Source organism: Physella acuta, unplaced genomic scaffold (assembly GCF_028476545.2).
Source record: "Physella acuta isolate Inbredline_101_S28 unplaced genomic scaffold, ASM2847654v3 ptg002285l, whole genome shotgun sequence".
In the NCBI taxonomy this organism is placed as follows: domain Eukaryota; kingdom Metazoa; phylum Mollusca; class Gastropoda; family Physidae; genus Physella; species Physella acuta.
The window spans coordinates 18,402-46,182 of NW_026733783.1; the positions used below are offsets into that span (position 1 = coordinate 18,402).

Below are 27,781 nucleotides of genomic sequence, written 5' to 3' on the forward strand. Positions count from 1 at the left end.
ATCTCATCTGGCCAACCATCTTTAATCAGGCCACATGGCTCGCACCTATGTGACGGTCCCAAGCCCGTGTAAACTGAGAGAGGAGAGGGTTCGAATCCACGTGAAGACAGTAGTTTGTATTCAATTTTACGTAAAACTAGGAGATGTGCTGTAATACCAAATTAGATTCTAATGTATGTGGCTGTTGAAGATTGCACGTGATGTCACATTTGACTGGATGTGTGTTAAGAAGGTTTCGTACTTGTTCACCTTAGCTAAAAGCTAAAGATATGTGGGGTTACTGCCATATGCATAGATACATGTCGAATGTAGAATATTTTAAGGGGTAACTAATAACATTAATATAAAATTATACTAAAATGTAAGTAATCACATAAGAAATAAATGAATCGTTGAAGTTTGAAAAAAAATTGCTACAAAAGAACTTAACATAATTTGACCATAAAACCAATTACAGACTGATTGTATTATGAAAATACATTGTATTTACAAAGCATTGTTTTGTATGCGTTTGTTTAACACATACAAATCGTCATTTCATGAAGTATTTCTAGTCGAGTTGTGTTACGTGCTCTAGAAAATAACTGTGATAGTGATATGATAGTGATATCCCCTTGATGACAATAGTAAAAGTTGTGTGCTATTGATGCCAATGTATACAGGCATGTGCCCATGACATATAGGTTTTAGATTGATGTCCGTCCATTTGACGCCAGTGATGCACCTTTAACGGCATTGATAAAAGAGATGTCATTTTGACGCCATTTATAGAAGTGATGTCCCTTTTGACGCGATTTGTAGAAGTGATGTCCCTTTGACGCCATTGATAAAAGTGATATTCATGTGATGCCATTGTTAAGATTGATGTCCCTTTGACGCCATTGATAAAAGTGATATTCATGTGACGCCATTGTTAAGATTTATGTCCCTTTGACGCCATTGATAAAAGTGATATTCATTTGACGCCATTGTTAAGATTTATGTCCCTTTAAAGCCATTGATAAAAGTGATATTCATGTGACGCCATTGTTAAGATTTATGTCCCTTTAAAGCCATTGATAAAAGTGATATTCATGTGACGCATTGTTAAGATTGATGTCCCTTTAAGCCATTGATAAAAGTGATGTTCCTTTGACGTCTTTGTTGAGTATCGTTTCATTGACGCAATGTTTAGAGTAATGTGCTCTAATGGTAAGAATGATGTGCCCTTGACGTCAATGTAAAGAGTGCATTGTGCATGTATACCCCTAAACCATAATCTGAGTTGACTAGAAAACAAGTTGACGTTTTCCAGACTTTCTTCTCTGGTGTATGAGCCAATACATGACGTCATATGTTGGCTGTGGTGAAAAATAAATAGTGTAAAGCTACACCTTCGTTACACCATGGTTACACCATGGCTAGACAATGGCTAGAAACTCGCTACATAGTAGCTAGACCATGGCTAGACAATCGCTACACAGTAGCTAGACCATGGCTAGAAACTCGCTGCACAGTGGCTAGACAATGGCTACACCCAGCGAAGCACTGAAGGTCTTCTACCAACGTCTTCTATGTGGTGACTAGAGAAACGACCACAGTCAGGTATAATAAGAAGACAGTTGGTGTAATATCCTCAGCAGACGATACCCGGCAATTCAACAAGTCAAACCTGAAATGTTGAGATGTGCTTGTATGATCATACAAAAATTATAAGGAGAGTTAAAACAAACTAGACATATACATAGACATATACATAAGTTTAGGCTATGTAAATTCACCAGTTAAATATTGTATACTGATGGTTGGTTAATAATATCTGACTCACTGGCTAAGTATTGGACCTACCGGTTAATGCTTTGGCTAACTAGATAGTTAACTTAATGTTTAAATATTTGACATACTAGCTAACTAAATGCCTTTGACTAAATGTCAGACTTAATGACAAAATATCTGACACATTAGCAAAAAAATTAACTTACCGGCATAAGAATTAATTACTGGCTAAAAATTGATTTACCTGTTAAAAATAAACCGGGAGTGATCTCCCCTAAACTTTCTCGCATATTCTTATATAACTTGGAATATAGACATGATTTTTAATTACTTAAATTTTAAAAAATAGAATAGAATCTCATAGAAAAAGATTTGCGCACCAATCGATCGTCAAAACAAAATGTGCATCATAGTGCGCAATATTATTAGTACTTTATAAATTTACATTAGTTTTTTTAAGAAATCGGAAATAGCGTAAATTAGTACTTCCGGTCAACGGAAATTACTCCTAATTTGATAAAAGGTAGAGAATTAGATCTTTTACTTACATGTGAAATTTCATTTATCTATCTGAAATAGTACTCAAGTTATAGGCTTTATAAAAATTCAAAGTAGATAAGTACCCATTGCGGTTATCGGAAATCGCTCAAAAGTTGATACGGATCTACGATTTTGATAAAATACTTAGACATGAAATTTCATTAACCTAGCTGTAACGGTACTCAAGTTATCGTGTTTACACACAGACAGGTAAACAGACACACAGACAGACAGACACACAGACATACGGACAAGATTGCAAAATTATGTTTTTCCGTATCAGTGAGGTGTAAAACGTCGAGATTTGTAAAAATCTCGATTTTTTTTTTTGCACGATTGCAAGACTTTCTCTATACTTCGTATATACGAGAAAGTAATAACTTACCGGCTAAATATTCCGGCCTTTTTCTTCTCGTATTCCAGCTCCAGCAGAGCGCCTTCTATCCAGAACTTTCCATCCAGGTGCCAGTAATCAAAGCCCAGCCGACAGTTGCACCTGTAGGAGCCGCGCTGGAAGGGAAACCCGGCCAGGGGGGCGCACTGGAGAGGTGGATAACATTTAGAGTATCTTTACATCATTTTAACATTTAGAGTATCCCTACAAATTTAGAGTATCCTACAAACTTAGAGTATCCTACAACATTTAGAGTATCTCTATAAAATTTAGAATATCAATATAAAATTTCGAGTATTCCTACAAAATTTAGAGTATCCTTACAAAATTTCAAGTATCCTACAAAATTTAGTATCCTTACAAAACTTAGAGTATCCCTACAAAATTTAGAGTATCCTAAAAAAATTAGAGTATCCTACAAAATTTAGATAATCCTACACAATTTAGAGTATCCCTACAACATTTAGATTATCCCTACAACATTTAGAGTATCCCTACAACATTTAGAGTATCCCTACAACATTTAGAGTATCCCTACAACATTTAGAGTATCCCTACAACATTTAGAGTATCCCTACAACATTTGGAATATCCCTAGAAAATTTAGAGTATCCCTACAACATTTAGAGTATCCCTACAACATTTGGAATATCCCTACAATATTTAGAGTATCCCTAGAAAATTTAGAGTATCCCTACAACATTTAGAGTATCCCTACAATATTTAGAGTATCCCTACTACATTTAGAGTATCCCTACAACATTTAGAGTATCCCTACAACATTTAGAGTATCCCTACAACATTTAGAGTATCCCTACAACATTTAGAGTATCCCTACAACATTTAGAGTCTCTGCACAATTTAGATTAACCTTCCAAATTATTCAGTCAGGTAATGGACTATTCAATAAACAAGTGTGTTGATTTGTATGTAATAACGTAATATCAGTTTTCCGACCAGACATTAGGAGTTTGGACAATAATACCACATGGGCTAAGATTTAGAGAGGGATAACGTTGGCATTAGCAAGACATAGAAAGCATATCCATATTTTACGAACATTCCACTGTTGTGGCATAATCAGGCACTTGTATGTCGAATACACCCAAATTCATTAGTAACTTGACTTAACTAAATCCTTACTTTAACACCGTAGTATATTGCTTTAACGCAAACTTTAGCTTTGTGGTAGAGGCGCTATCCCCTCTTCAGCTTTCATTTTAAATATATTTGAAATACTTTACGATAAAGATAGTTAAATAATGAAAGAGATCAAACCAGGAAACCTTACATTGGTAGAAAAGTAGTCACACCGGGCCGTGTTTTTAAAGGCGTTGGGGACAGAATACGGCATGGGGCACTGGTTGATTTCTAGAAGATTCAGGGGAACCTCCACCGTCGCCACACCTCTGGAATAGAATTGCAAGCATAATCTCGTGTGTTCATTTTATCCCTGTCTCCCTCCCCCACAGCACTACCAGATCTAGAACTCAATACAATGTTCGGCCCCACCCCCTCTTTTCTCCCTGCGTCCTATTTAGCTACCCAATGCGTAGAGCTGATCTAAGCACCATTTAACCAAAAGGGGCCCATATTTTCACCTGCCTCCCCTCCTCTACCCCCAACCTCACCCTCACCCTTAGTTCCCCAATACCTAGAACTCCAGCCAGCTAACAAGCCCCCCCCCCCCCTCCCACACACACACCCCACAGTTCCGTATACCTAGAGCTGACCTAAACTCCAGCCAGCTAACAAAGCCCAATCACCTCCCCCCCCCTCAGTTCCCTAATATCTAGAACTACCTAAACCAGTCAGCTAACAAGATCCCATCACCCCCCCCCCCTCCCACACACACCCCACAGATCCCCAATACCTAGAACTGACCTAAACTCCAGCCTAGTCCTCAGCGAGTCGAGCCCAAAGAATGGGCTGACATACTTGATGAGCCACGAGTCGATATTCCCATCACACCGGAAGTACGGTCTGGTCCAGAAGCCGGCCTCATAGGGTGCGGCTCTGTAGGTCAGGGGGAAGTACTCATGGCGGACAGAACTGGTGCCGTTTGGGTCGGATCTAAACACGTGCGTACAAAAATTAACACGGACCTAAAGACGTGCGTACACAAATTAACAGGACCTAAAGACGTGCGTACACAAATTAACACGGACCTAAAGACGTGCGTACACAAATTAACACGGACCTAAAGACGTGCGTACACAAATTAACACGGACCTAAACACGTTCGTCCAAAAATTAACACCGACCTAAACACATTCGTACAAAAAGTAACGTTTTTAAACCATTAGCCTACTAAAAAATAAGGCCGATTCTAGTCGGAATAAGATACGCATGCGATACGCATGCGCAATGGACTACGACTTAGCGGCGATGTTTTCGATGGTACTGCGCATGCGTGTGTTTACAACCGCAGAACCCTAATACCAACCCTAATCCTAACCCTAACCCTAGCCCTAATCCTATCCCTAACCCTAATCCTAGCCCTAATCCTATCCCTAACCCTATCCCTAATCCTACCCCTAACCCTCATTCTAGCCCTAACCCTAGCCATAGGTCACTGCGCATGCGCAGAACTATCTTTTGCCGAAAAATCTTATTCCGAGTAGACACTTCGAAAAAATAAACAAACACTGGTTGTATGTTTTAAAGTGTGTTACTTCTTTTTTAAGAACTAAACTGAAAAAAAAGAAAGATACTTTTGACAATGGATTATTTTTTAGTGTGATTGGTCTACCATCCATTTTAGCCCCTAACTTAACTCTTACGGAATTTGTTACATAGCCACACATAATAGATTATAATAATCATTTCTGAAATTCCTATATTTAAACTACTTAACTATGTTTTCATATCAGGTTAAAAATAAACAAAGAAAGGTTTACTTTACAATATTATGAAGCACACAAGGTACTGATTTTTTTAATCAGATAGTTAACGTACTATGAATCATAAAACGATAAAGTATAATTTTTTTTTTTCAATTTGGTGCTTAATATCTAAACTGGAAGAACCATACAGCCTTGACTTGTAGAAAAACTTGCAGAGGTGAATGCTAGAATAGATTTTGTAATTATATCCTATGTGTGTAGTATGACACGTGAGCTCTAAGCTTAAAAAGCTTACGATCGCCCAAGCTTGTAGCGTACTGATCATCTCATCTGAGCTAAACTGAGTTTAAAGAGCTTAAGGTCACCCAAGTTTGTATCATACTGAGTATATCTCACCTGACGTAAGCTCTGAGCTTGTAGAGCTTAAGCCCACTCAGATTACTGGCGTACTGAGCTTTAGCCCTAAGGAACCATTCCTCGTCCACGTAGCTCTTGGAGTAGCCGGCCCTGTCCACTGCGAAGTATGAGCCTTGTTTTCTGTAGGCCTCAGGTCCAAACAACTCACGGACGCTACGGTCCTGGTTCTGAAACTTGTACCTACCGGAAGTAGACATGTATCTTAAAACTAGGTCAACGTATATTTTTAGCTACGGGGAAATATTTTATGTGCATTTATAACGTTTAGAAAAACGCGGTATTTCCGATTGTTTTATGGCGTTTACCTTCTTGAAAGGTAAGATCCAAATCGACTTATGATGCCAGATTTATGATTATCAAAAAATCTAAATCTACCATCTAATGCAACAGCGCTGATAAAAGAGTAATTTTGTTTTTGCCGCGCTATTTATTTTAGTTGCATACATGTTATAGTATCAGATATGGCCAACTTCAACTTGTCCTAGATGGCCCTATAATTACCTGTCAAAGAAGAGGCCAGCCGTGTATATCTTAAAGTTGGCCAAGTTTGGCCAACCTTAGCATGGCCCAGATGGCCATAAAATTACCTTTCAAAGAAGAGGCCAGCCGTGTATATCTTAAAGTTGGCCAAGTTTGGCCAACCTTAGCATGGCCCAGATGGCCATAAAATTACCTGTCGAAGAAGAGGCCAGCCGTGTATATCTTAAAGTTGGCCAAGTTTGGCCAACCTTAGCATGGCCCAGATGGCCATAAAATTACCTTTCAAAGAAGAGGCCAGCCGTGTATATCTTAAAGTTGGCCAAGTTTGGCCAACCTTAGCATGGCCCAGATGGCCCTATAATTACCTGTCAAAGAAGAGGCCAGCCGTGTATATCTTAAAGTTGCCCATGACATTGGCCAGGACCTCGCCATACAGTTGGTCGACGTGGAGGATGCCGCCGGCACGAAGGTTGCCGTAGTTTTCATCCGGCATCACGTTCTGTGGGTAAGTAGAGGGTGGTGGTGGAACTGTGTGGGATGTTGTGTGATTCTATTGGAAGCTGGGTTTTTGTGGGATGTTGTGTGATTCTATTGGAAGCTAGAATTAGGTGAAATAGTTTTTGGGGTCTTGTGTAAGGCTATTGAAAGCTAGGGTTTAGGTGGATGTGTTTGGAGTCTTATGTGATTCTATTGGAAGCTAGGGTTTTTGTGGATGTGTATATGTCTTAGGTTTTGGTGTATGTGTGTGGGATCTTATGTGATTATATTGGAAGCTAGGGTTTTGGTGTATGTGTGTGGGGCTTTGTTTGATTCTATTGAAAACGAGGGTTTTGGTGGATGTGTGTGGAGCCTTGTGTAATTCTATTGGAAGCTAGAGTTTTGGTGGATGTGGGTATATGTCTTATGGTCTTCTAAGGAAACTGAGTTTTTGCAGGATTTTTGTTTATGGAGTGTAAGAGTATTCAAGGGAAATGTAAAGTTTTGGAGAATTTGTGCATGGATCATTATGGTTTTTCAGGGTGTCTTTGAGATTTGGTGAAAATGCGTTTGGGATGTGCTACGGCTTGGTCGGATAGAAGAGCGTAAGACAGCTTTCTAGAAAGTATCGAGTTCGAATCCCGAGCTTTGTGTTCGTAGGAAGTCACTGAGCCCACCCAGCTCTGGTGGGTTCCTGACTCATGTTGTGCTGACTTCAATAGCCATTCCCATGCTGAGGTCGATAAAACAGGCGAGCTCTACTTCACCTGCCCCGTTGACCTCGAAGTGCGACAGGGTAACTTTACTTTTCTATAAGTATGGGATGTGGATAGTGTTGGTTTTTTTAGTGTATAGGCTCTAATGGTATTCTATGGAGAAAAAAAATGTAAGTATTGCTACATTCGTATCAACTCAAACGTAAATCTTGTTTTAGGTAAAGAGAATTTAAAACATGTGGTTAATTGTTTTAATGCGGGCTAATGACCTATGTATGGGGTATAGGAAAATTAGATGAATAGTTTTATTAAATGTGGATGGAATATCCGGTCCTTGATGGCTGGTAGTGAGACAATCTGAAACAGGTACCAGCAGAGTTTCTTCCAGTCATCTCTTCGCCCCCCCCCCCCCCCAAAAAAAAAGGAAGTGGAATAATTTATTTAGAAAATGTATACTTTTAACAGTGCCCCCCCCCCCCCCCGCTCACGGACATTTTAGTCCCCCCCCCCCCTCGACTGGAGAAAAAAGTCTGGAAGAAACACTGGGTACCAGTGTATACAACAAAAAAACACAGACACTAATTATTTTTTGACGGCGGCTGTTACGCCAGTGGCCGCCCCTCCCACCTGCAGGTACAGGGATAAATACTGGGTCAGCCGGACAGCTGTTCGACCCTCCGTCTCAAACTGCGTCTTGGCGCCAAAAGTGACGTCTCCGGGCAGCTGGAGCTGGTGATTTGGTAGTCTGTGACAGTTCGATGACGTCACGGACGCTTTTTGGCGAAAGATCCGCATCATTCTGTAACATCGGAAATAAAAGAAAAAAGAACTCATTTACCTAATTAGACCAAAGTAAATCTCTATACAAAGTTACTGTGTTATTGATATTATAATAGTCATTGTAATGATAGTAGTTATCGGATATTGGCAATACGATGTTGATTGAAATGTAGTGATTGCATGCTGTTTGATGCCAAGATGATCCTAGGTGAATTCTGTGAGGCGACTGTTCATGTCTTGTGGTGATATACTACTTAGTATAAGAGTGTGACGTGTATCAGTACTTATGTAACCAGAGCTATCTATAAATAATTCTCTTCATGGAGACCATAGAAAACACCACGCAGCTTAGCCACCACTCTCATCCCCACCTGTCAGGTGAGCTGTGGTTCACCATGAATGTTTACAATCGTTGAGCCGAGTTAGTGACGGCTATTATGGGCAAATAAATTAGTATTAAACGATTTGAAATGAAGGGGAGGTAACAATTTCTGATTGATCTTTTCTTTGTCTGTAAACAACTGCTTTCACTTGGTGGGAGGGGTTAGTGTTGAATTCACAAATTATGAATTGCTGATAAGCAGAAAATAAAACAACTAGATGAGGGCGTATATAACGTCGCGGGTCAGCTCGTTAAATATTATAATCTGAAAACCGCAACAACATTATGACAACACAAATATTTCCTCTGGCAGAGTAACAAATACAAATCTTTACTGAATTTTTCAAATTCCTCTACTATGTTAATAGATCATTTATTCTCATCTTTCGGTATCTTTTTGGGGGTTACTATTAGTTTTATTATTAGGATTAGCGTTATGAATACGATTAGATTGGTACTAAAAATACGAAAAAAAAATACTTCAATACGAAATTCTTAGCAAACGGATAACACAAGAGGCAGCTCTGACTTCACCTGTCAAAAGCCTGGTCATCGAACACTGTCGCTCTCTTCTGACGTCTCACGGACGGTGCCTCCGCCCTGCCGGACTGGAACCGCTTCTGGTGCCGCTCCCGGAGCTCCAGGATGTGTTTCCGGAGGGCCTCAGAAGCCAGCGTGTAGTTTCTGGTCGACCCGTCGTCTACCAGCGACCGCCGGTATCTCCTGTGTTCGGCCACGTCCTTCTGCCAGAGAAAGATACAGGGGTCAGTTGGTTAGCCGTACCACGCTAATTCTGTCCATTTAATTATCAATGTCCATATCATAAATTTTGCTATCGTTTTAAATTAAAGTAAAGGTCAACACGTATGCAAAACCTAATGCTACATGTGTACACACACTCTTAAACATGCATACATACACACACACACACACACACACACATATATATATATATATATATATATATATATATATATATATATATATATATATATATATATATATATATATATATATATAACCTTAACCCTTAACCAAACCCATATCAATTGTTTTGGTACATTAAACGTCCAATTTTCTAATTTGAAAACGCAATTGTACTTATCGTGATTGATTAGACACTTCTTACCTTTAAGTAAAAGCGGGAAGTGTAAACAGTAAGTAACTACAACTTCACTCAAACCTTAGCTTCAAGCATGATCGAACTTAAATTGATTTACTTACCTGATATTCCATTTCGATGTTCACATCGACTTTGTTGTTCATCACATAGTCATCTCTCGGAGGTGAAAGGTCATAGGTTGTTGACAAACCTTTTAGTTTAAAAGTTTTTTCCAGCTCGTTTTTTTCCTGAGGATATTTTAACGACAATTATATATATTAAAAAATGTACATTTTAAAGACCTAGGGCATTTTTTTACTTGTAAAACTAAAGAAATGTAACTGTTTTAAACAATAATCACAATATAATTTAACTAACTATAACGTACTCTTTCATAGGGATTTCAGGTCACGTAGTAGTAGATTTCAGAGTTAAGAATAGGTTAGGTTACATTTGGGGATTAGGATGTTAATTTTACACTATTTTACACGGTAGTAGTTAACAACTAATTACCTCTTATTTAAAGTTCTAAGTCAGAAACCATCATGACAGAAATCACCAAAAATTCGCATTTTGATATATATATATATATATATATATATATATATATATATATATATATATATATATATATATATATATATATACATTTATAAAGTTTTGGACCTACCCTAAGTTCCCTGATTGTGTCGGCCAATGCTACAATCCTATCCAGTGTGTGTCCATTGATTGTCTCAACAACATAATCTCTGTGTCCCGTCCTATTCGTCTCTCTACCAGATGTGTCCGTGTACACGTCAATTTTCTCTGTAACAGCTGCTGTGTACATAGAACAAAACAATTATCTTTAAAAGCATATGTTTTATATTAATTTATCAAACTAATAATTCCCAAACTTTATTTCTGTATTTTTACATTATGTTACTTACAAATAGCCCATAACTGTATGCAAACCAGTATGTCAACATAACAAACGGCGTCCACAGCTAACACAAAACATACATCAATCACATTCCAACGCACACCTACCAAGACGCACACAACACACCTGTACCCACCTGATTCATTCCTCTCTGCTGACCTCTTGGACTTCTGTTTATTGGCATCCGTGATGACCACGCCCCCACTGCTGGTCAAGATGTCCCCGCCCTCTATGCTGATACCTGGCATGTGGTCAACCACAGGCAGGACCTGGCGAACTGGAACCAACAAACACCTGAGTCAGCTTGTTGTGGTCAGTGTTTGGGAGATTTGAGTGTACCATAATTATGGTTTGCTATGGTTTTCAAAAGATTTGGAGTACAATAAATATGATCTGCTGTGGTCAGTATTCAGACCACTTAATGTACCATAATTATAGTATGTCGTGGTCAGGTATGGTCAGTGTTAGAACACCTTAATGTGCCATAATTAAGTTCTTCTATGATCAGTTATCTGACAACTTGGTGTATCATATTGTCTTTATTGTCAGTGTTCGGTTTTGAGGTGTATATATAGTACACTGGAAACCATATCTTATCTACTCCAATCTCATAAGATTGTTAAACATACGAGAACTGTATACAATACTATAAACCTTTTTGTTAATTTAAAGGAAATTGTTTTTCAGTCAGAGAACGAGGGTAGTCTAAATTGAGTCAAGTTAAAACAACACATTAAAATGTAGGCTAATTGTGAATAAAACCTAGGTTAGGACGATTCTATTAAATTATATTTTATCTTTATATCTAATGTCTATTTTAAAAATATTTACAGTAAAGAAAATCTTGGCTAAAACAGGTAAAAAAAATAACAATAGAAGAAAGTCAACTGCTGCTACTCACACAACACCTGCCTGCATGTGAAGCCGTTCTTGTACTCATCCACCGTGGCCTTCTCCACGTGGTCGCCCTGGTAGGGGAACTCAACATACCAGGGGTAGCCCCAGCCCGGGACACAGTGACACACATACCCGCCCCGCTTAAACCCGTAGCCGGGCTTGTGTTTACACTATGGGACGACAAGAAAAAAATTATATATATATATATATATATATATATATATATATATATATATATATATATATATATATATATATGTAGTTATTTATTTATTTGCATATATATTTATGTCTATATATATATATATATATATATATATATATATATATATATATATATATATATATATATATATATATATATATATATATATATATATTTATATATATATATATATATATATATATATATATATATATATATATATATATATATATATATATATATATATATATGTAGTTATTTATTATTTATTTATTTGCATATATATTTATGTCTATATATATATATATATATATATATATATATTTATATATATATATATATATATATATATATATATATATATATATATATATATATATGTCATATGGTTCGATTCAGTTAAGATATGTAGGGCGTGGTCATATATCCTATCGTCGATACAGATTAGAGTTAAGGTAACATCTCCTTATCTCCTAACAGTACAGACTATAGTTAAACATTTGTGTTTACACAGGTTAAGAGTTTCAAATAAAACAAATGCGAATTATTTCCCTTGGATATAAATTATTCACGAATTTTTTTTTTAGCTCCACCCATTTTTTTTTTTCACAACCAGCTTTCCATTCAATTTGATTTATCGGAGACAGAGCAACGTATACAACGTTTCTCAGATTGTTTAATTTGCATGAAGGAAAAGGAGACAACAAACAGTACTATGGGAGCGGGTGAGAAAGATTAGACGTACCCCCGTTGTTTTCCGACACCTGTGCACACCTGCCAGGTAGCTGGGCCCGGGGTTGCCGTCACTGACCCCACAGGCGTTGAAGTCCAGCTCCTTGAAGTGGGTGTCCATCACCGACACCCCCACGACCCTGGGGGGTGATACAACACAGGGGAGGTTAGTCGGGTTAGTCACGGGTTAAGTTATGACATCTACCAGAGGTTACTTTAGGTGGGTCAAGATAAGCAGTGACAGTTATATGTGATGAGCTTAGCCGTGTTTGTTACATACAAGTAAGGCTTCAACATAAACTCTAGTTGTGTCCTTGAACCGGGAGGGTCATAGCCAGTGCCAGCGCCAAGTTATTTAGGGGTCATCCCTAAATGACGTCACGCTTTTTTTTTGACGATTTTTACCTCCCCCCTCCCCTCCGTCACACGTCGTCACAAAAGGCCAGACCCCCCCCTAAAATGACGTCACACCTCAACCTACAACCCCCCCCCCCCTCAAAATTGAAGTTTGAATTTTTTTTAAACATCGATATTTTTCCAAAATTTTGTCTAAACTATTACAGTTTATTAAAACAGTTATCTAAAACGCGAAATAACGTCTAAAATTAGTTTTCTAACATTGCTTTTTTATAATGCAAAAATGTGACGTCGCAACATCTGAACCCCCCCCCCTCCCCCTCATCACACATCGTCACAAAATTACGGACCCCCCCCCCCCCTCCCCCTACGAGTGTGACGTCATTTATGGATGACCCCTTAGCGCCCTATGCAAAACTTATTAAAACGACCCTTTCACACAAATGAATTACAAAAATATATGTGGAAGAAAACAATTAATTAAAAGTGACGTATTAATTTATTATCAGTTGCATACACGTTATAAGTAGACATCAAAATCAAATGTTACTTGCCTCATTCGTCTCAAAAGTGTGTACTTATTCCTTCAATTCCACTTTGCAAGCGTAATCACATTTTATTGAAATTGTTGCTAAGTCCACGAGTCTACTTTTTACTTTACGACATAGCCCCCCCCCCCCCCCTTTTGAAAATTTAAGAGCTCCCCCCCCCCTCCCGGGAGAAAAAAATTCTTTTTGTGTTGGGGAGTCTGCAGCCCTCTGAAGGTGAGTTCCAAAACGGAACTTACATGTTTTAAGCTTGACTGTCTTTAGATATAATTGTAAAATGTCTATATTGTGTGATTATGCAACGACTTTTTTGTTTTTGAAAAATAAAAGGTTATAAATGTTATAGATAGGTGTCGGCAACCTTTTGAGACAGAAGAGCCAAAAATTACAATTTACAAAATTGCCCAGTTTTCAAAGAGCCACTAACATTTTAATATACTCAGACCGTGTGGGGGTGGGGGTGGTAGGGATATGTCTAGAGAGGAAGAGAGGGGCCTGCTAGGCGCGCTTACAGCTTGGTGTTTTCTAAGGTCTCCAAGAAGAGAATTATATAAAGAGATTATTTTATTTATAAACTCATGAAAATATTAGTCTTCAACACTCGGTAATGAACGATATAATAATAAATATAAACAATAAACACTCGCTATTCTATTAGAATATTTAGTTACTCAATTTTTCAATGTACCTCCTTGTTTTCTAAAACTGAGTTATTTAAATGTAAACAATGCTTGTGCTTGGATCATATTTATTTGGGCACGGATTTACCTACACTACCGCCCAGTACGCCGTGGGGCTTGTTGTATGAAAGCCTTGAGTAAAAAGTCAAATTCGCAGGAGTGGCGTTGTGGTTCACTCTAAATGTTTACAATCGTAGAGCCGGGTTTAGTGACGGCTATTAGGGGCAGATAATTTAGTTTGAAACGATTTAAACTTAGGGGAGGTAACTAAGAGGAGGCTGCTTTTACGGGGGGGGGGGGGTGTGGGGAAGGAGGGTGGGAGGGGGTTATCGTCTTTAACGAGCTACTGATAGTTGTTTTAAAGCAATTATTTTCAGTGGCAGCGTTGATACTGTCGAATTCACAAATTATGAATTACTGAAAAGTAGAAAATAAAACAACTAAATAGCGGCATATGAAGCGCCGCGGGTCGGCTCGTTAATAATATTTGTGCATGAAGCTGAAGAGCCGCATCTTGACTTTAAAGGAGCCGAATGCGTCTCGAGAGCCGCAGGTTAACGACCCCTGACTTATAACAATCTCAGATTTTAACCACATGACGCGGCCCTAAAGGTAAATATGTTCAGGGATTTTAAAGAGAAGGTGAGAACATCTGTAAAAATAATTCAAAAGCTTATAAAATAAAAGAATAAATGTTAGCGTTAAATTTGTTAGTTTATTTTTCTCAAAAACATTTAGGTTCAATTCTAATTTAATACGAAAAAGTTGGATCAAAAGTTTAGTAGACCTCGTATGTTTTTATTATATTAATTATAGCATTATCTTGATTATTATCATTTATAATCAAACAAAAGGTAAGTATTGATAATTATCAAAAAGATAATTATCTTTAGAGTAGCGCAACTTGTATTTAAAAAATGACACTGATCTCCCTTTATACCCTATTCACAGTTTTCTAAAACTGAGTTATTTAAATATAAACAATGCCTGTGCTTGGATCAAATTTATTGGGGCACGGATTTACCTACACTATAGATTCCAGCCTAAAATTGTTATACATGAATCCTTTAGGAGAGGATGAAAATATGAAAAAACAATTAACTAGATGTTTAATTTACGACTAATACTGTATGTCTACTAAAGTTAAGTATTGCAATCTACATCGGCTACTGATGTATTTGTTTTTCAACTTGATAAATACTAAAAAAAATCTACCAAACTATTTTGTTTAGAACTTAAGCTCTATATAATTTATACAATAACAAATAATAACCTAAAGTTGTATTTATATGTAAGCGGTCAACCTAAGGTGCAGGAATTTGAAATGAATGTAAAGTTAAGCAACGAATTATCTCAAATTTGAAAATCCAAATACAAAAAATTAATTCAAGGGAAATAACATTCATAAGAATAGCTAAATTAACCAAGTGTAACTAAGACATGATTGAAAAACACAGTAGAACAGTTTAAATTTCATTAAGTAATATTTAAAATAAAAGTTTCATATAAACTATGTCGCTTTGTAAAAACGATATATTTTACCTATTGAATATTTAACTGCTAGTTTTTTTTTTTTTTTGAAAGTTTAAAAATGGTATCTTTATTAAATATTGTTCTATTCAATTTTAATTACATACATTTAACTGTGTCTCTGTGAAAAACAACATCTTTAAAATTTTGGATCCCCTAAACAAAGGGACGCCTTTCAAAAAATTAAAACTCGGGTAACTGTTTAAGACATTGCTAGAATTATTGATTAAATATAAAAAAAATAATTTGAGAAAAAACGTAGTTTGCGGTTAGTTATAAATTCCATCTATATATATAATTCTCCTCTTCGTGCCGTTAGAAAACAAGCTGCAAACGCTCTCCCTACCTCCCCACCCCTACACGGTTTTAGTGAGCTGTGTTCACTCTAAATGTTTACAAGCAGAGCCAACGATTTTAAACGTAGGGGGGGGGGAGGGGGGGGGAAGGAAGTGGGGGGGGGGTTATGGTCCTTAACGAGCTACTTATAGTGTTTTAAAGAAATATTTTCAGTGTCAGCGTTGGTACTGTCGAATTCACAAATTATGAATTATTGAAAATTAGAAACAACTAAATAGCGGCGTATGTTATGCCGCGGGCCGGCTCGTTATATTTAATATTATAATATTATATATTCATACTTTAACAGTGGTAATATAGATTCCCAAAAAAACTTAAAATTTTTCAACTAGAGAACGGTTATCTACTACATTCACAACACATATCAAACTTCGATACCTAAACATAACTAGACTCGATGCTCCAGAAATAGGACATCAACTCGTTTAACTACACTGAGCTCTACACACGATACTCTCAATCAACAACGATTTCACTGGACCTACTACTACGCTTTAACAGTCAATATAATTCGATACCTTAATACCACAAGAATCAATACTCCCGAACTCCAGAACTACGATACTTCATCACCTCCATTCTCATTTCTCTATTACCAGATTCCTCTAGACCTTCATCTACAAAACAGCCGAATAAAAATTATGACACTTTAACACTTCGATACTTTATACCTACGAAACCATATCAGCAACAGCCTTCCGCCAATACTCACAAATCTAAACGATTCATCAAAACTTACCAAACAATTGCAATACTTTGAACACCCCGTCATTAAAAAACTCTATACACCAGGACAGATTTCTGATTAAAATTTAGAGAAAACGAGACTTCCAAGCCCTATTAAAATTAGAAAACCGTTTGAAATGTCCGAAATTTAAATTACGAACTTATTTAATCGTTTTCTACATCAATTATGTGACCCCAAATTAAAAAGGCAAAGTGACTGGTAAAAAGCGCCCCGACCTTTCCAAATTAGGTAGGTAGGGTTGCGTTTTCACCTTCGCGAATTAATATAGGCCTATATAGATCTAATTTTGGGGTGGGTGTACAAAATTAATAGTTCGTCCTGGGTGCCGAAATAGATCACTACTCCTTTAGAAAAATTATTAATTATTACGTACTTTTTTTTTATAGGTAGCGCCGGCCCTGTTCGTGACATATCTTAATATAATTATTATATAATATTTTTTATTTCTATAGGCCTACTCAACTTACTTTTAAAGATCTTACTATTTTAAAGTAGGCCTATATGTATTTAAATTTAAATTATAATTTTTCATTCAGATCATTTAAATGACAAAGTACATCTCTCAGCCATCAAGCACCCATGTCCTCATCTCCCAGCTATCGTGGACACCCTCAATGGTGTTGTCCTCGCCCCATACCGAAGCTTCATTAGACGCCCCTGGCCAGTAGCGTAGCGAGGGGGGGGGGACATATGCCCCCGGGCACCGACCGTAGGGGGCGCCAAAATGGGTTGGAAAAATAAATTGAAAGGTCGAGAGGGGTGAAAATCGAAAGTTTGAGGGGGGGGGGGGGGGGGGGGAGGGTGCAAATCGAAATCTTGAGGGGGGTGCAAATCAAAATCTTGAGTGGGGGGGGAGCAAATCGAAAAGTGTGTCCCCGGTCGCCGGGAAGGGTCGCTACGCCTCTGCCCCTGGCACTAGTTTAACACTGATTTAGCGGATTTTGATTTTCACGAACTGAAGATCCTTCAACGCTGATTGGTTAATACAATTCTTTTTCTTTTGTTTAAAACTTTTTTTTTGTTTTGTTTTGTTTACAATCTAATTTAATTTTTTTTTAAATTGTCGAATTATTTTTTTTTTTTACATTCTAACTTTTAAATTAGAAAAAAAAAAAATCTTGAATTTTAAACTGACAAAGAAAGAAGCACCGTGATAGAATGCTTGAATCTTGAGCGATAATTACAGCGGTTGTTTTTTTATTTCTTGTTTTTTTTTTTTTTTTTTTTTTTTTTTCTTGTTTTTTTTTTTTTTTTTTTTTTTTTCTTGTTTTTTTTTTTTTAGATTCCGAACGATCCCACACGCTAAACCTTGTTTTCCTGGGTTATTGACCTTGGTCATTGACCGTCTGTTGACGAATGTCAATTGAATCTTGTGTTCAGTGTGTGTGTCTGTGTGTGTGTGTGTGTGTGTGTCTGTGTGTGTGTGTGTGTCTGTGTGTCTGTGTGTGTGACAATTTCGAAGAAGAATTGTGTTGGAGAAATACGAATTCTTTAAGTAATCATTATAAAACGGGCCACTGGGTTTTAAATTGTAATTATTTTTTTTTTTCCTAGACAAAATACCATTTTCAGAACTTACCTCGGTCTCCGCATGTGGGTGAAGTTCGAATATCGAGGCATGAAGTCTATGACAGGCGAGACGGCACTAACCACCCACTTGTTGGCACCGCCGCAGTCAAAGTAGGGCGGGGTGAACTGGACGGGGAGGTTGCGGGGGTCTGTCTCGTGGGCGCCGGGCGATGATGGGCCGAAGAAAGAAAAGTGCTGGAAGGTCTTGGTCTCAAACTTACCTAGGGGGGGGGGGAGAGATAGAAGGGATTCTGGTTTAACCGAATGTTGTGTGTTACACTGCGTAGTGTCTGTAACAAATCTACCACAGGTGGATTAATATAAAAGGGACATTTTAAAATCATACGACATATTACGATGTGCAAGTAGCGTTATAGTTTTTAACCCCAAAGAAGTAAGTAAGATTTTATACCAAACATTTGACATACTAAACATGTAGTTGAAGCAGTGGCGTAGCGAGGGGGGGGGGATGCGGACCGCACCGGGTGACACCATTTAGGGGGGGGGGATGACACCAAGGCAAAAAATAGCAAAATATATAGAGAAAAATGATAATTCCACTCAAGTGATTAATTCGAGTGTTAAAAAGTATTTTTAGAGCAAATACTACAAAGGGTGGAGTGGGGGGGGGGGGGTTTAAATCGAAAGTTTGAAAGTTTGTCCCCGGGCGCCGGAAAGGGCCGCTACGCCTCTGGGGGTTGACACCATTAAGTGCCGCACCGCGTGACACCCGACCTCGCTTCGCCAATGAGTAGAAGGGAGAAATAAGCCTAGAATGTGTCAACGAAATACTATTTGTTTTTAACAGCACAACTTGGATTGTGCAAATTTTATATTTACATGCCAATAGGGATATTTCACAGTGGGACCTGGGATTTTTGACAAAAGAGAGTTCATTTTGACGTAACAAACGTCCGACGAATTATTAATGTAAATATATTACTATGTGAATATGTAATGTTTCCTCCAAACGCCTCTGACACGTATCCTACCTGTAACGTTCGACATCTTAATGCCCACATAGTAGGTATATTTGGTCAGTGAGTCCATGCCTCCAGTAATGTCAGGTAGCCAACTTGGATACCTGGGAATGACACAAGTTACCTGCTATACAAATACTCCGAACAAATCACCAAAACTTTATTAGTAAAGGAAGTTAAACCCTAGATATCCTTACTAGGTACTGGAAATGTTTTATATTATAAAACTGAACAATGATTTAGTTGATATGAGAAATGCATATCCCCCCAACCCCCGCCCCCGCTTGACATCTGCAATGTTAGACTCACCAAGGGTTCATTTTAAACTTCGGGCTGGTGTAGTTCATGAACTGACCGGCGCCGTAGTCCACCGCCTGCACCACCTGTCTGGTGGGTTCCCGCAGGTAGTTGTCTTGGTCACGTGTGTCGTCCCACCTGTAGACCTTAGGCCCGAACAACGGGATGGTTTTGTTGAACGGGACGGTCGTGTACCTGCAGGGGGATTCATTTCTAGTCACATTTTGTCAGGAGTGTGTTGATTTCTAGTCCCATTTTGTCAGGAGTGTGTTGATTTCTAGTCCCATTTTGTCAGGAGTGTGTTGATTTCTAGTCACATTTTGTCAGGAGTGTGTTGATTTCTAGTCACATTTTGTCAGGAGTTTGTTGATTTCTAGTCCCATTTTGTTAGGAGTTTGTTGATTTCTAGTCACATTTTGTTAGGAGTTTGTTGATTTCTAGTCACATTTTGTTAGGAGTTTGTTGATTTCTAGTCACATTTTGTTAGGAGTTTGTTGATTTCTAGTCACATTTTGTCAGGATTTTGTTGTTTTTTAGTCACATTTTGTCAGGAGTCTGTTGATTTCTAGTCACATTTTGTCAGGAGTTTTTGCTGATTTCTAGTCACATTTTGTCAGGAGTTTGTTGTTTTTTAGTCACATTTTGTTAGGAGTTTGTTGATTTCTAGTCACATTTTGTTAGGAGTTTGTTGATTTCTAGTCACATTTTGTTAGGAGTTTGTTGATTTCTAGTCACATTTTGTTAGGAGTTTGTTGATTTCTGGTCACATTTTGTCAGGAGTGTCGTGTACATGTAGGGGAATTCATTTCTAGTCACATTTTGTCAGGAGTGTCGTGTACCTAATTCATTTCTAGTCACTTTTTTTCAGGAGTGTCGTGTACATGTGGGGGAATTCATTTCTAGTCACATTTTGTCAGGAGTGTCGTGTACATGTAGGGGAATTCATTTCTAATCACATTTTGTCAGGAGTGTCGTGTACATGTAGGGGAATTCATTTCTAGTCTCATTTTGTCAGGAGTGTCGTGTACATGTAGGGGAATTCATTTCTATTCACATTTTGCCAGGAGTTTATTGGTGAACGGTACTGGAGTTTCGTTCAGGAATCGCTCCGGGTACGGGGCCAGGGGGGGGGGGGGAGACTTTATCCCGAGCACGCCCATCGCTCCTTACCACCCCCTCCCGACATAGAAAAATATAATGTATATAGAAAATATATACTTTAACCAGTGTCAAACAGGAAAAGGATATTTACAGAGCGACTGTTCCCCACGCTCCCCCTCCTCGGGAGTTTCAATTAGACACCCCACCCTAAGGAATAAAAAAGGTCTGAAGAAACCGTTAACTACACTGTTTCATAAATATGATGGAATACAGTTCCAGTTACATTATGTCAAAGGGTTGTAGTGTTGTGTTACAATTATGTTGGTAGTAAACCTGTACCTGTACATATACATATGCCTGTACATATACCTGTTCATATCTTTAAGTTAAAGACGCATAGCGGTTACCAATTAATGGAACTCATGTGTCAAGCCGGGTGGTCTCAAGTTGTAGAGTTCAAGAGTTCAAATCTTGGCTTTCGTTTGTCAGAAGTGATTTGTGATCAGCGTAATGCCAAGCCACCGATTAAATAAGTCGTCTTGGGCACTAAGATCCAAATTAATGCCAGGTACCCAACAGCGATGAGTGGACTCAATATGAAAACTAGGATCAAATTATTTCTAGTATACAACTTTAAAATTTAAATTGGTGTTGTCTTTACAATTCCATTTTGCGGGTGAGAAACAAAAAAATAAAAATGGCATTAAATTTATTGGTTAAAGGGAGGTAACTTAGACAATACAATTAGACCTGAGTAGGCAACTGGAGGTTATCTCCCCTTTTACAGCATCGCTATCTGAATGGTGTGAATCCAGCGAAGGTAAAAACTTTGAAGCAACTTTGTTTCTCGGGCTAGGATATGATTTTACAGTAGCCTACAGTAAGTGACTTTTTACTTTTGCAGATGAAACGGCCTCGAAAACAATTCATTCAATTTCTTAGAAAAAATACCCGTAAAAGTTATAATTAGCAGTAACAATACGCTAAATTGCTAAATAAAATGTTTCAAAGTCATTTGATACTTCTGTTGTAAGTTTTGTAGTTGCTTTGATAAATGAATTACGTTCATTTTTGTTATTATTGAAGATTGCTTGACAATAATGTGAGTATTGTCTATAAAAATATAGAGAAATTAAAAATTTTTTGCACCAATTCGCCATAAATACTTTTTGTAAATGCAAAATCGGTATGTTGTAGAGTCATGGAACATTGTTTTCTTCTTTGTTCTTAATTTTTCAGTGTTGGAAGAGATCCCCTCCAACACAATTGAGTATACGTGTCAACGGGTTATGCGCCATTGAGGCCATTGACACCGATTTCAGCCTGCTTTTCTTTTTTTATTTGCATCCATAGCCTTTGTCCAACCAATACCAAACTACAAGGCAGCAGTTGTTTGATTTTAGAGTTGTCTCTCCTAGAAGAGTTGCTGTCCCCAGCTAACGAGCCTCATCTGCCCGAAGGTTCGAACGCGAGACTTCTCGGTTCGACCACGCCGACCCCTACCAGTGTTTTAAGAGCGCCTGTTCTACAGCCTTTAGACACATATTTCCAATCATGGTATTAGCCTAGTTTTCAACAAAGCTAGACGGTGCCTGGCATACGGGGCATGGTGCCTGGCAGATTATCGCCAGGTTATGCAATGTGTGTCACGTACGTCACGCAATGCGTGTCACGTACGTCACGCGTCACACTGCAGCCACTTGCCACCCTTTCGTCATGGCTGCAGCTAGCACAAAAGAATGTCGACTTGCAGTTTGTGCAGTGATTGTTACCAGCACGTTTGTAGAGAGGAATCAATTCGTTCCAAGCGCAAACGATTCGTCACAGAGGCAAGTGATACATTGTAGCATGAGGTAGTCTCCGTCCATTATCTAGCAAGATCTTGTGGATTTGGTTAAAACAATCACCAATACCATACCACCCATTGCGCATGTTTCTCAACAACAGTGTCGTTGAGTTCTCTACAAGTCTATCGATTGAGAATAGGAATCTTCCGTCAGTTCTCGGGAGACATATATATATATATATATATATATATATATATATATATATATATATATATATATATATATATATATATATATATATATATATATATATATATATATATATATATATATATATAGTAAATTATTATAGAGGCAAACTTTAAAATATATTACGACCTACTTAGAATAATATTTAGACAAAGTCACTTTTTTTCTCGACGCTTACAGTAGTACATTTTTTTAATGTCTTTCTAGTTGCGAAGTTAGAGAATAAGTCGACCCAAAAATGTAGCTTGAAATTGTTGCTCAAATTACAAACTACATTAACATTCAATAAAAATAATAACATTTTTCATCATCCTGAAAATTTTTGACAAACATACTTTTAAATTATAAATTATTGAGGGAATGGTATGGTTGAATGGTAGAGCGATTGACTGGTGGCCAGAATGTTTTGAGTTCGGATCTCGTTTCGGTCTCGTCACTGCATTATGTCCATGATTCCACCCAGCTCTTATGGATTTCTGACTCACGTTAGGGAAAGTAAAGATGACTTAGCATAATGCTGACCACATATCCCATAATGTGCCGAGGTAATTGAAACAGGAGAACTCTACTTCATCTGCCCCATGTGTTTTGGGCACAAACGGAATAAGGTGATGATGATGAATACATTATTTAAATAAGTGTTCGCTAAAGGAGGTCTGGTTATAAAATTTGCCAAGTGTATTTTTATATTTAAAAAAAAAAAGCTTATTATTGAAATTGTACAATGTAATCTTCCAATTTTACTTTTATTCCCAACCTATACAGACTTTAAAGCATTTTAAACCCGCTAATCCGTTTCAATCCTACCTAATCAGAGTCACATTTAAGTCACCATAGACGCCCAATTATGTCACGGTATAGTCATGTGACCCTAACACTTTCACGGACATTAGCGAAACCCGTTTTGACACTTTAAATTTTACGCTCGTTAACTCGTCTGCTGTGCGCATGCGTGTTGCATGCTGCAGCCAGTGTTATGTCACAGTGTATCGGCATCAAGGTCACGACCACGACCACGTCAGAGTGTATCTGCGTCAAGGTCACGACCAGAGTGTATCTGCATCAAGGTCATGAGCTGAGAAAGTTAAGTCTTAGGGTGTACTTTCCGGAGTGGAACATAAAGTAATGTTTGGGGAACTTTAGATCAGTTCTTGAGATTTATAGTTCCGATAAAGGAACATAAGATAGGATGGTAATTTAAAGAGCACACTAGTTGAAGATAACAAAACGTTAAATTAAGTGGCATTTTAACAAAAGGTTAGACTAATGGACGCACCAGTTAGGGTTAACAAAAGGTTAGACTAATGGAGGCACCAGTGAGTGTTATCAAAAGGTTAAACTAATGGACGCTCCAGTGAGTGTTATCTAAAGGTTAAACTAATGGACGCTCCAGTGAGTGTTATCAAAAGGTTAAACTAATGAACGCTCCAGCTAGGATTAACAAAAGGTAAAACTAACAAACACACCAGCTAGGTTTAGCAAAAGGTTTAACTAACCGACGCACCAGTTTGGGTTAACGAACGGGAAAACTAACAAACGCACCAGTTAGGATTAACAAAAGGTAAAACTAACAAACGCACCAGTTAGGTTTAACAAAAGGTTAAACTAACAAACACACCAGCTAGGGTTAGCAACTAACCGACGCACCAGTTAGGGTTAACGAACAGGTAAACTAACAAATGCACCAGTTAGGGTTAACAAAAGGTTAAACTAACAAACGCAACAGTTAGGGTTAACAAAAGGTTAAACTAACAAACTAGCTAGGTTTAACAAAAGGTTAAACTAACAAACGCACCAGTTAGGGTTAACAAAAGGTTAAACTAACAAACTAGCTAGGTTTAATAAAAGGTTAAACTAACAACCTCACCAGTTAGGGTAGTGACAGTTGACATCGAAATAAAAAGCGCTGGCGTTGATGAAGTTAGGGTTGGCGTTGACGTCGGCTGTGGCGCTGAAGTACATGTACATCCACCCCGGTTGTTTACTGAAGCTCTCCGACGTGTTCATCTTCTGTAGGATGTAGCTGGGGGGGGGGGGGAGAGGAACGACTTATACAGTAAATGTGTTGGGATCAGTGGCGTAGCGTTGGGGGGGGGGGGTGCGGACCGCACCGGGTGACACCATTTAGGGGGGTGACACCAAGGCAAAAAAATAGCAAAATATATAGAGAAAAATGATAATTCCACTTAATTATGTGAGTAATTCGAGTGTTAAATAGTCTTTTAAGAGGGGGAGGGTGCAAATTGAAAGTTTGAGGGGGGGGGGGGGGGTTGGTGCAAATCGAAAGTTTGGGGGAGGGGTGTAAATCGAAAATTGAAAGTTTGTCCCCGGGAAGGGTCGCTACGCCTCTGGAGGGTGACACCTTTAAGTGCCGCACCGGGTGACACCCGACTTAGCTACGCCACTGGTTGGGATTATCGCATACTTTTGATTTTGAAGACATTAGACATTACAAAGATATAGGAAAACTAAAAGAAAACAAGTTAATTAAAAAGTCTAGTGACAATTTTAGCGCAATTTCCTTATGTTATCTAAAAATAGCTCTGTCGTAGCGTAAATCAAGAGCAGGGTTAGTAAAACCATTGGTTAGTTATTAAAACGTTTTTTATTAAAAAAAAATTCAGTATTTTACATGTTTTATTTACAATAGAGTTACATGACTAAAAACCATTGCGCGCCTAGCTACTGAACGTGATGACGAAGCCATAGAACGTGATGGTGCAGCTATTGAACGTGATGACGCGTGTGGTGTGGTTGGAAAAAATGCCTACTAATTCGGTCCAAATTTTAATTAATTCAAAAAAATTTTTGTGACCGAACGAAAGGATGTTTTTGAAAACTTTCTTCGGCAATATTGTTCTAAATTATGGCAGGAATCGATTGGTACATGTTTCAAGTCGCTAAGTGGTCTGGTTGCTGAGAAATGGGCCAAAAACTGCTTTTTTTCGAAGTTTTTTGGCTTTTCCAGGAAATCCATGAAAGAAACCCGGAATTTTTATAGCCTATGTTCATCCTCGTAACTTGCTTAACATAATTGCTTTTGGAACTAGTCATCGATATTGCTTCGTTGAGGAGGAGATACGACTTAAAGCTGCGGACACACATCCATCCATTCATACATTCATACATTCATACATCCAGAAATGACGGGTTAATAAACGCAATTCTCCAGAATGGAAATTGCGCTAAAAAAGGATACAATTTTGTTTTAGAGAATTGATGTTCAAAGCAGAATTCCATAAAGGAATATAAAATACAAGTCTATAAATTGCACGAGAATTGTTGATACCCCAGCCAATCCCCCCCCCCCACCTCCACACCTAGCAATGTATGAGTATACGCCCTTGATAAACCTCCCAGTGTGTTCAAATATTGCATGACACACAAGGGGCCGAAGACATATTTTTAGTTGGCCGTTAGTTACTTTAAAAACATCACAAAATTTACTTCAGAAAGGCGTCAAATAATCCATTGCGAGGCGTCTACAATGTGAAATTATTTGTGCCCCACAAATTACCTTCAACAGAACTTATCAAATAGGTTTTCCCAACTCTTAATATTGAGATGTTCAATTGTAAATTATAATTTGCCCAGTGTGATACTCATGTCAAATTATTCATGAAATGTTCTAATTATTTTACTTATTTTGGGTCATCCATAAATGACGTCACGCTTTTTTGGACGATTTTACCTCCCCCCTCCCCTCCGTCACACATCGTCACAAAAAAACCAGACCCCCCCCCTAAAATGACGTCACACCTCAGCCTACAACCCCCCTCAAAATTGCAGTTGAATTTTTCTTTAAACATCGATATTTTTCCATAATCTTGTCTGAAGTTTGTCAAAACAGAGTATTCTAATCAATTCCCATTGCAATTTATTAAATCAGTTTTCTAAAACGCGAAATAACGTTTAAAATTCGTTTTCTAACATTGCTTTTTTATAATGCAAAAGTGTAACGTCGCACCATCTGAACCCCGCCCCCCCTCCCCCTCGTCACACATCGTCACAAAATTACAGACCCCCCCCCCCCTCTCCCCCTGTGAGTGTGACGTCATTTATGGACGACCCCTTTGTAAAACGTATTTGTAGAACTGGCAGGTTCAACAGTGAAATATGTGTTTTAATCCATATTTGAATCGGATAAAAGATCTATGGTATGATGTTATTTTTTTTTGGAACAAAAATCTTTTATTATTGTATTTTATAGGCGATAAATAGTAGCTTGATATATTTTTAACTATTTTAAATACATTTCAAAATAATAATTATTTTAGTAAAGCATTTGGTATTATATACTGTAAGATACAAAATAATACATAGGCCGGTGCCTTGAAAATTAGAGTAGAGTGGTGCGGACTTACAAGGAAACACATGACTTAGTGACTCCACAGTTTAGGGTTTCATAAACGAGAGCAAGTTGTATGTAAATAAGTGAGTTATGGTTATACAGTGAGTTACATAGTTTTCTGTGTAATATTTCAAGCTGTCAATTATTAACACGTGTTAAAAAATCGGGTGTAATTTTTTATCGGCTTTTCAATATTAGAGATATTGAGTTATTTAAAACAAGCTTTTTGAAAATAGTATCCACTGGTTTTTAAATAGAGAAAAAAGTTTGACCCACCTGTAAAAGAAAGCCCTGTTGAGCGCCATGTTGTGCAGGTGTATCAAGGACGTCCTGTTTTTGTACCAGACCCTGGACAGCAGCTGGTTGTAGACCGGAAGTTGGGTGACCACATCCTTCCTCATCACCAGCGCCTCCTTGTTTTTAGTCCGGCAGTTCTCGGCCGTGACTGATCGAAACTGGGCATCGATCTCGTCAAAGTGATCGGGTTTCATCCATGTGAACTTGCTTTCTCCGGCAGCGATTGTGAAGACGGTCACAATACACAGCAGAAAATATGTATTCAGTTGCATTCTTGCCCCTCCT

At 38.0% G+C, this 27,781-nt stretch overlaps 1 protein-coding gene across 1 annotated transcript; it reads right to left on the bottom strand.

Moving 5' to 3' along the window:
* Nucleotides 1-68: 68 nt before the first annotated feature.
* On the bottom strand, nt 69-27,781 carry LOC131932801 (uncharacterized). The gene is made up of 18 exons (XM_059289713.1): nt 27,476-27,781; nt 24,716-24,871; nt 19,724-19,906; nt 19,427-19,518; nt 18,445-18,655; nt 12,659-12,785; nt 11,713-11,878; nt 10,948-11,088; nt 10,560-10,708; nt 10,012-10,137; nt 9,322-9,530; nt 8,253-8,424; nt 6,798-6,931; nt 5,932-6,132; nt 4,574-4,762; nt 3,981-4,098; nt 2,681-2,835; nt 69-1,651 (listed from the first exon to the last, which is right to left on the bottom strand). Exons 1-18 carry the CDS (start codon nt 27,766-27,768, stop codon nt 1,552-1,554), a joined length of 2,922 nt encoding a protein of 973 aa, XP_059145696.1. The 5' UTR covers nt 27,769-27,781; the 3' UTR covers nt 69-1,551.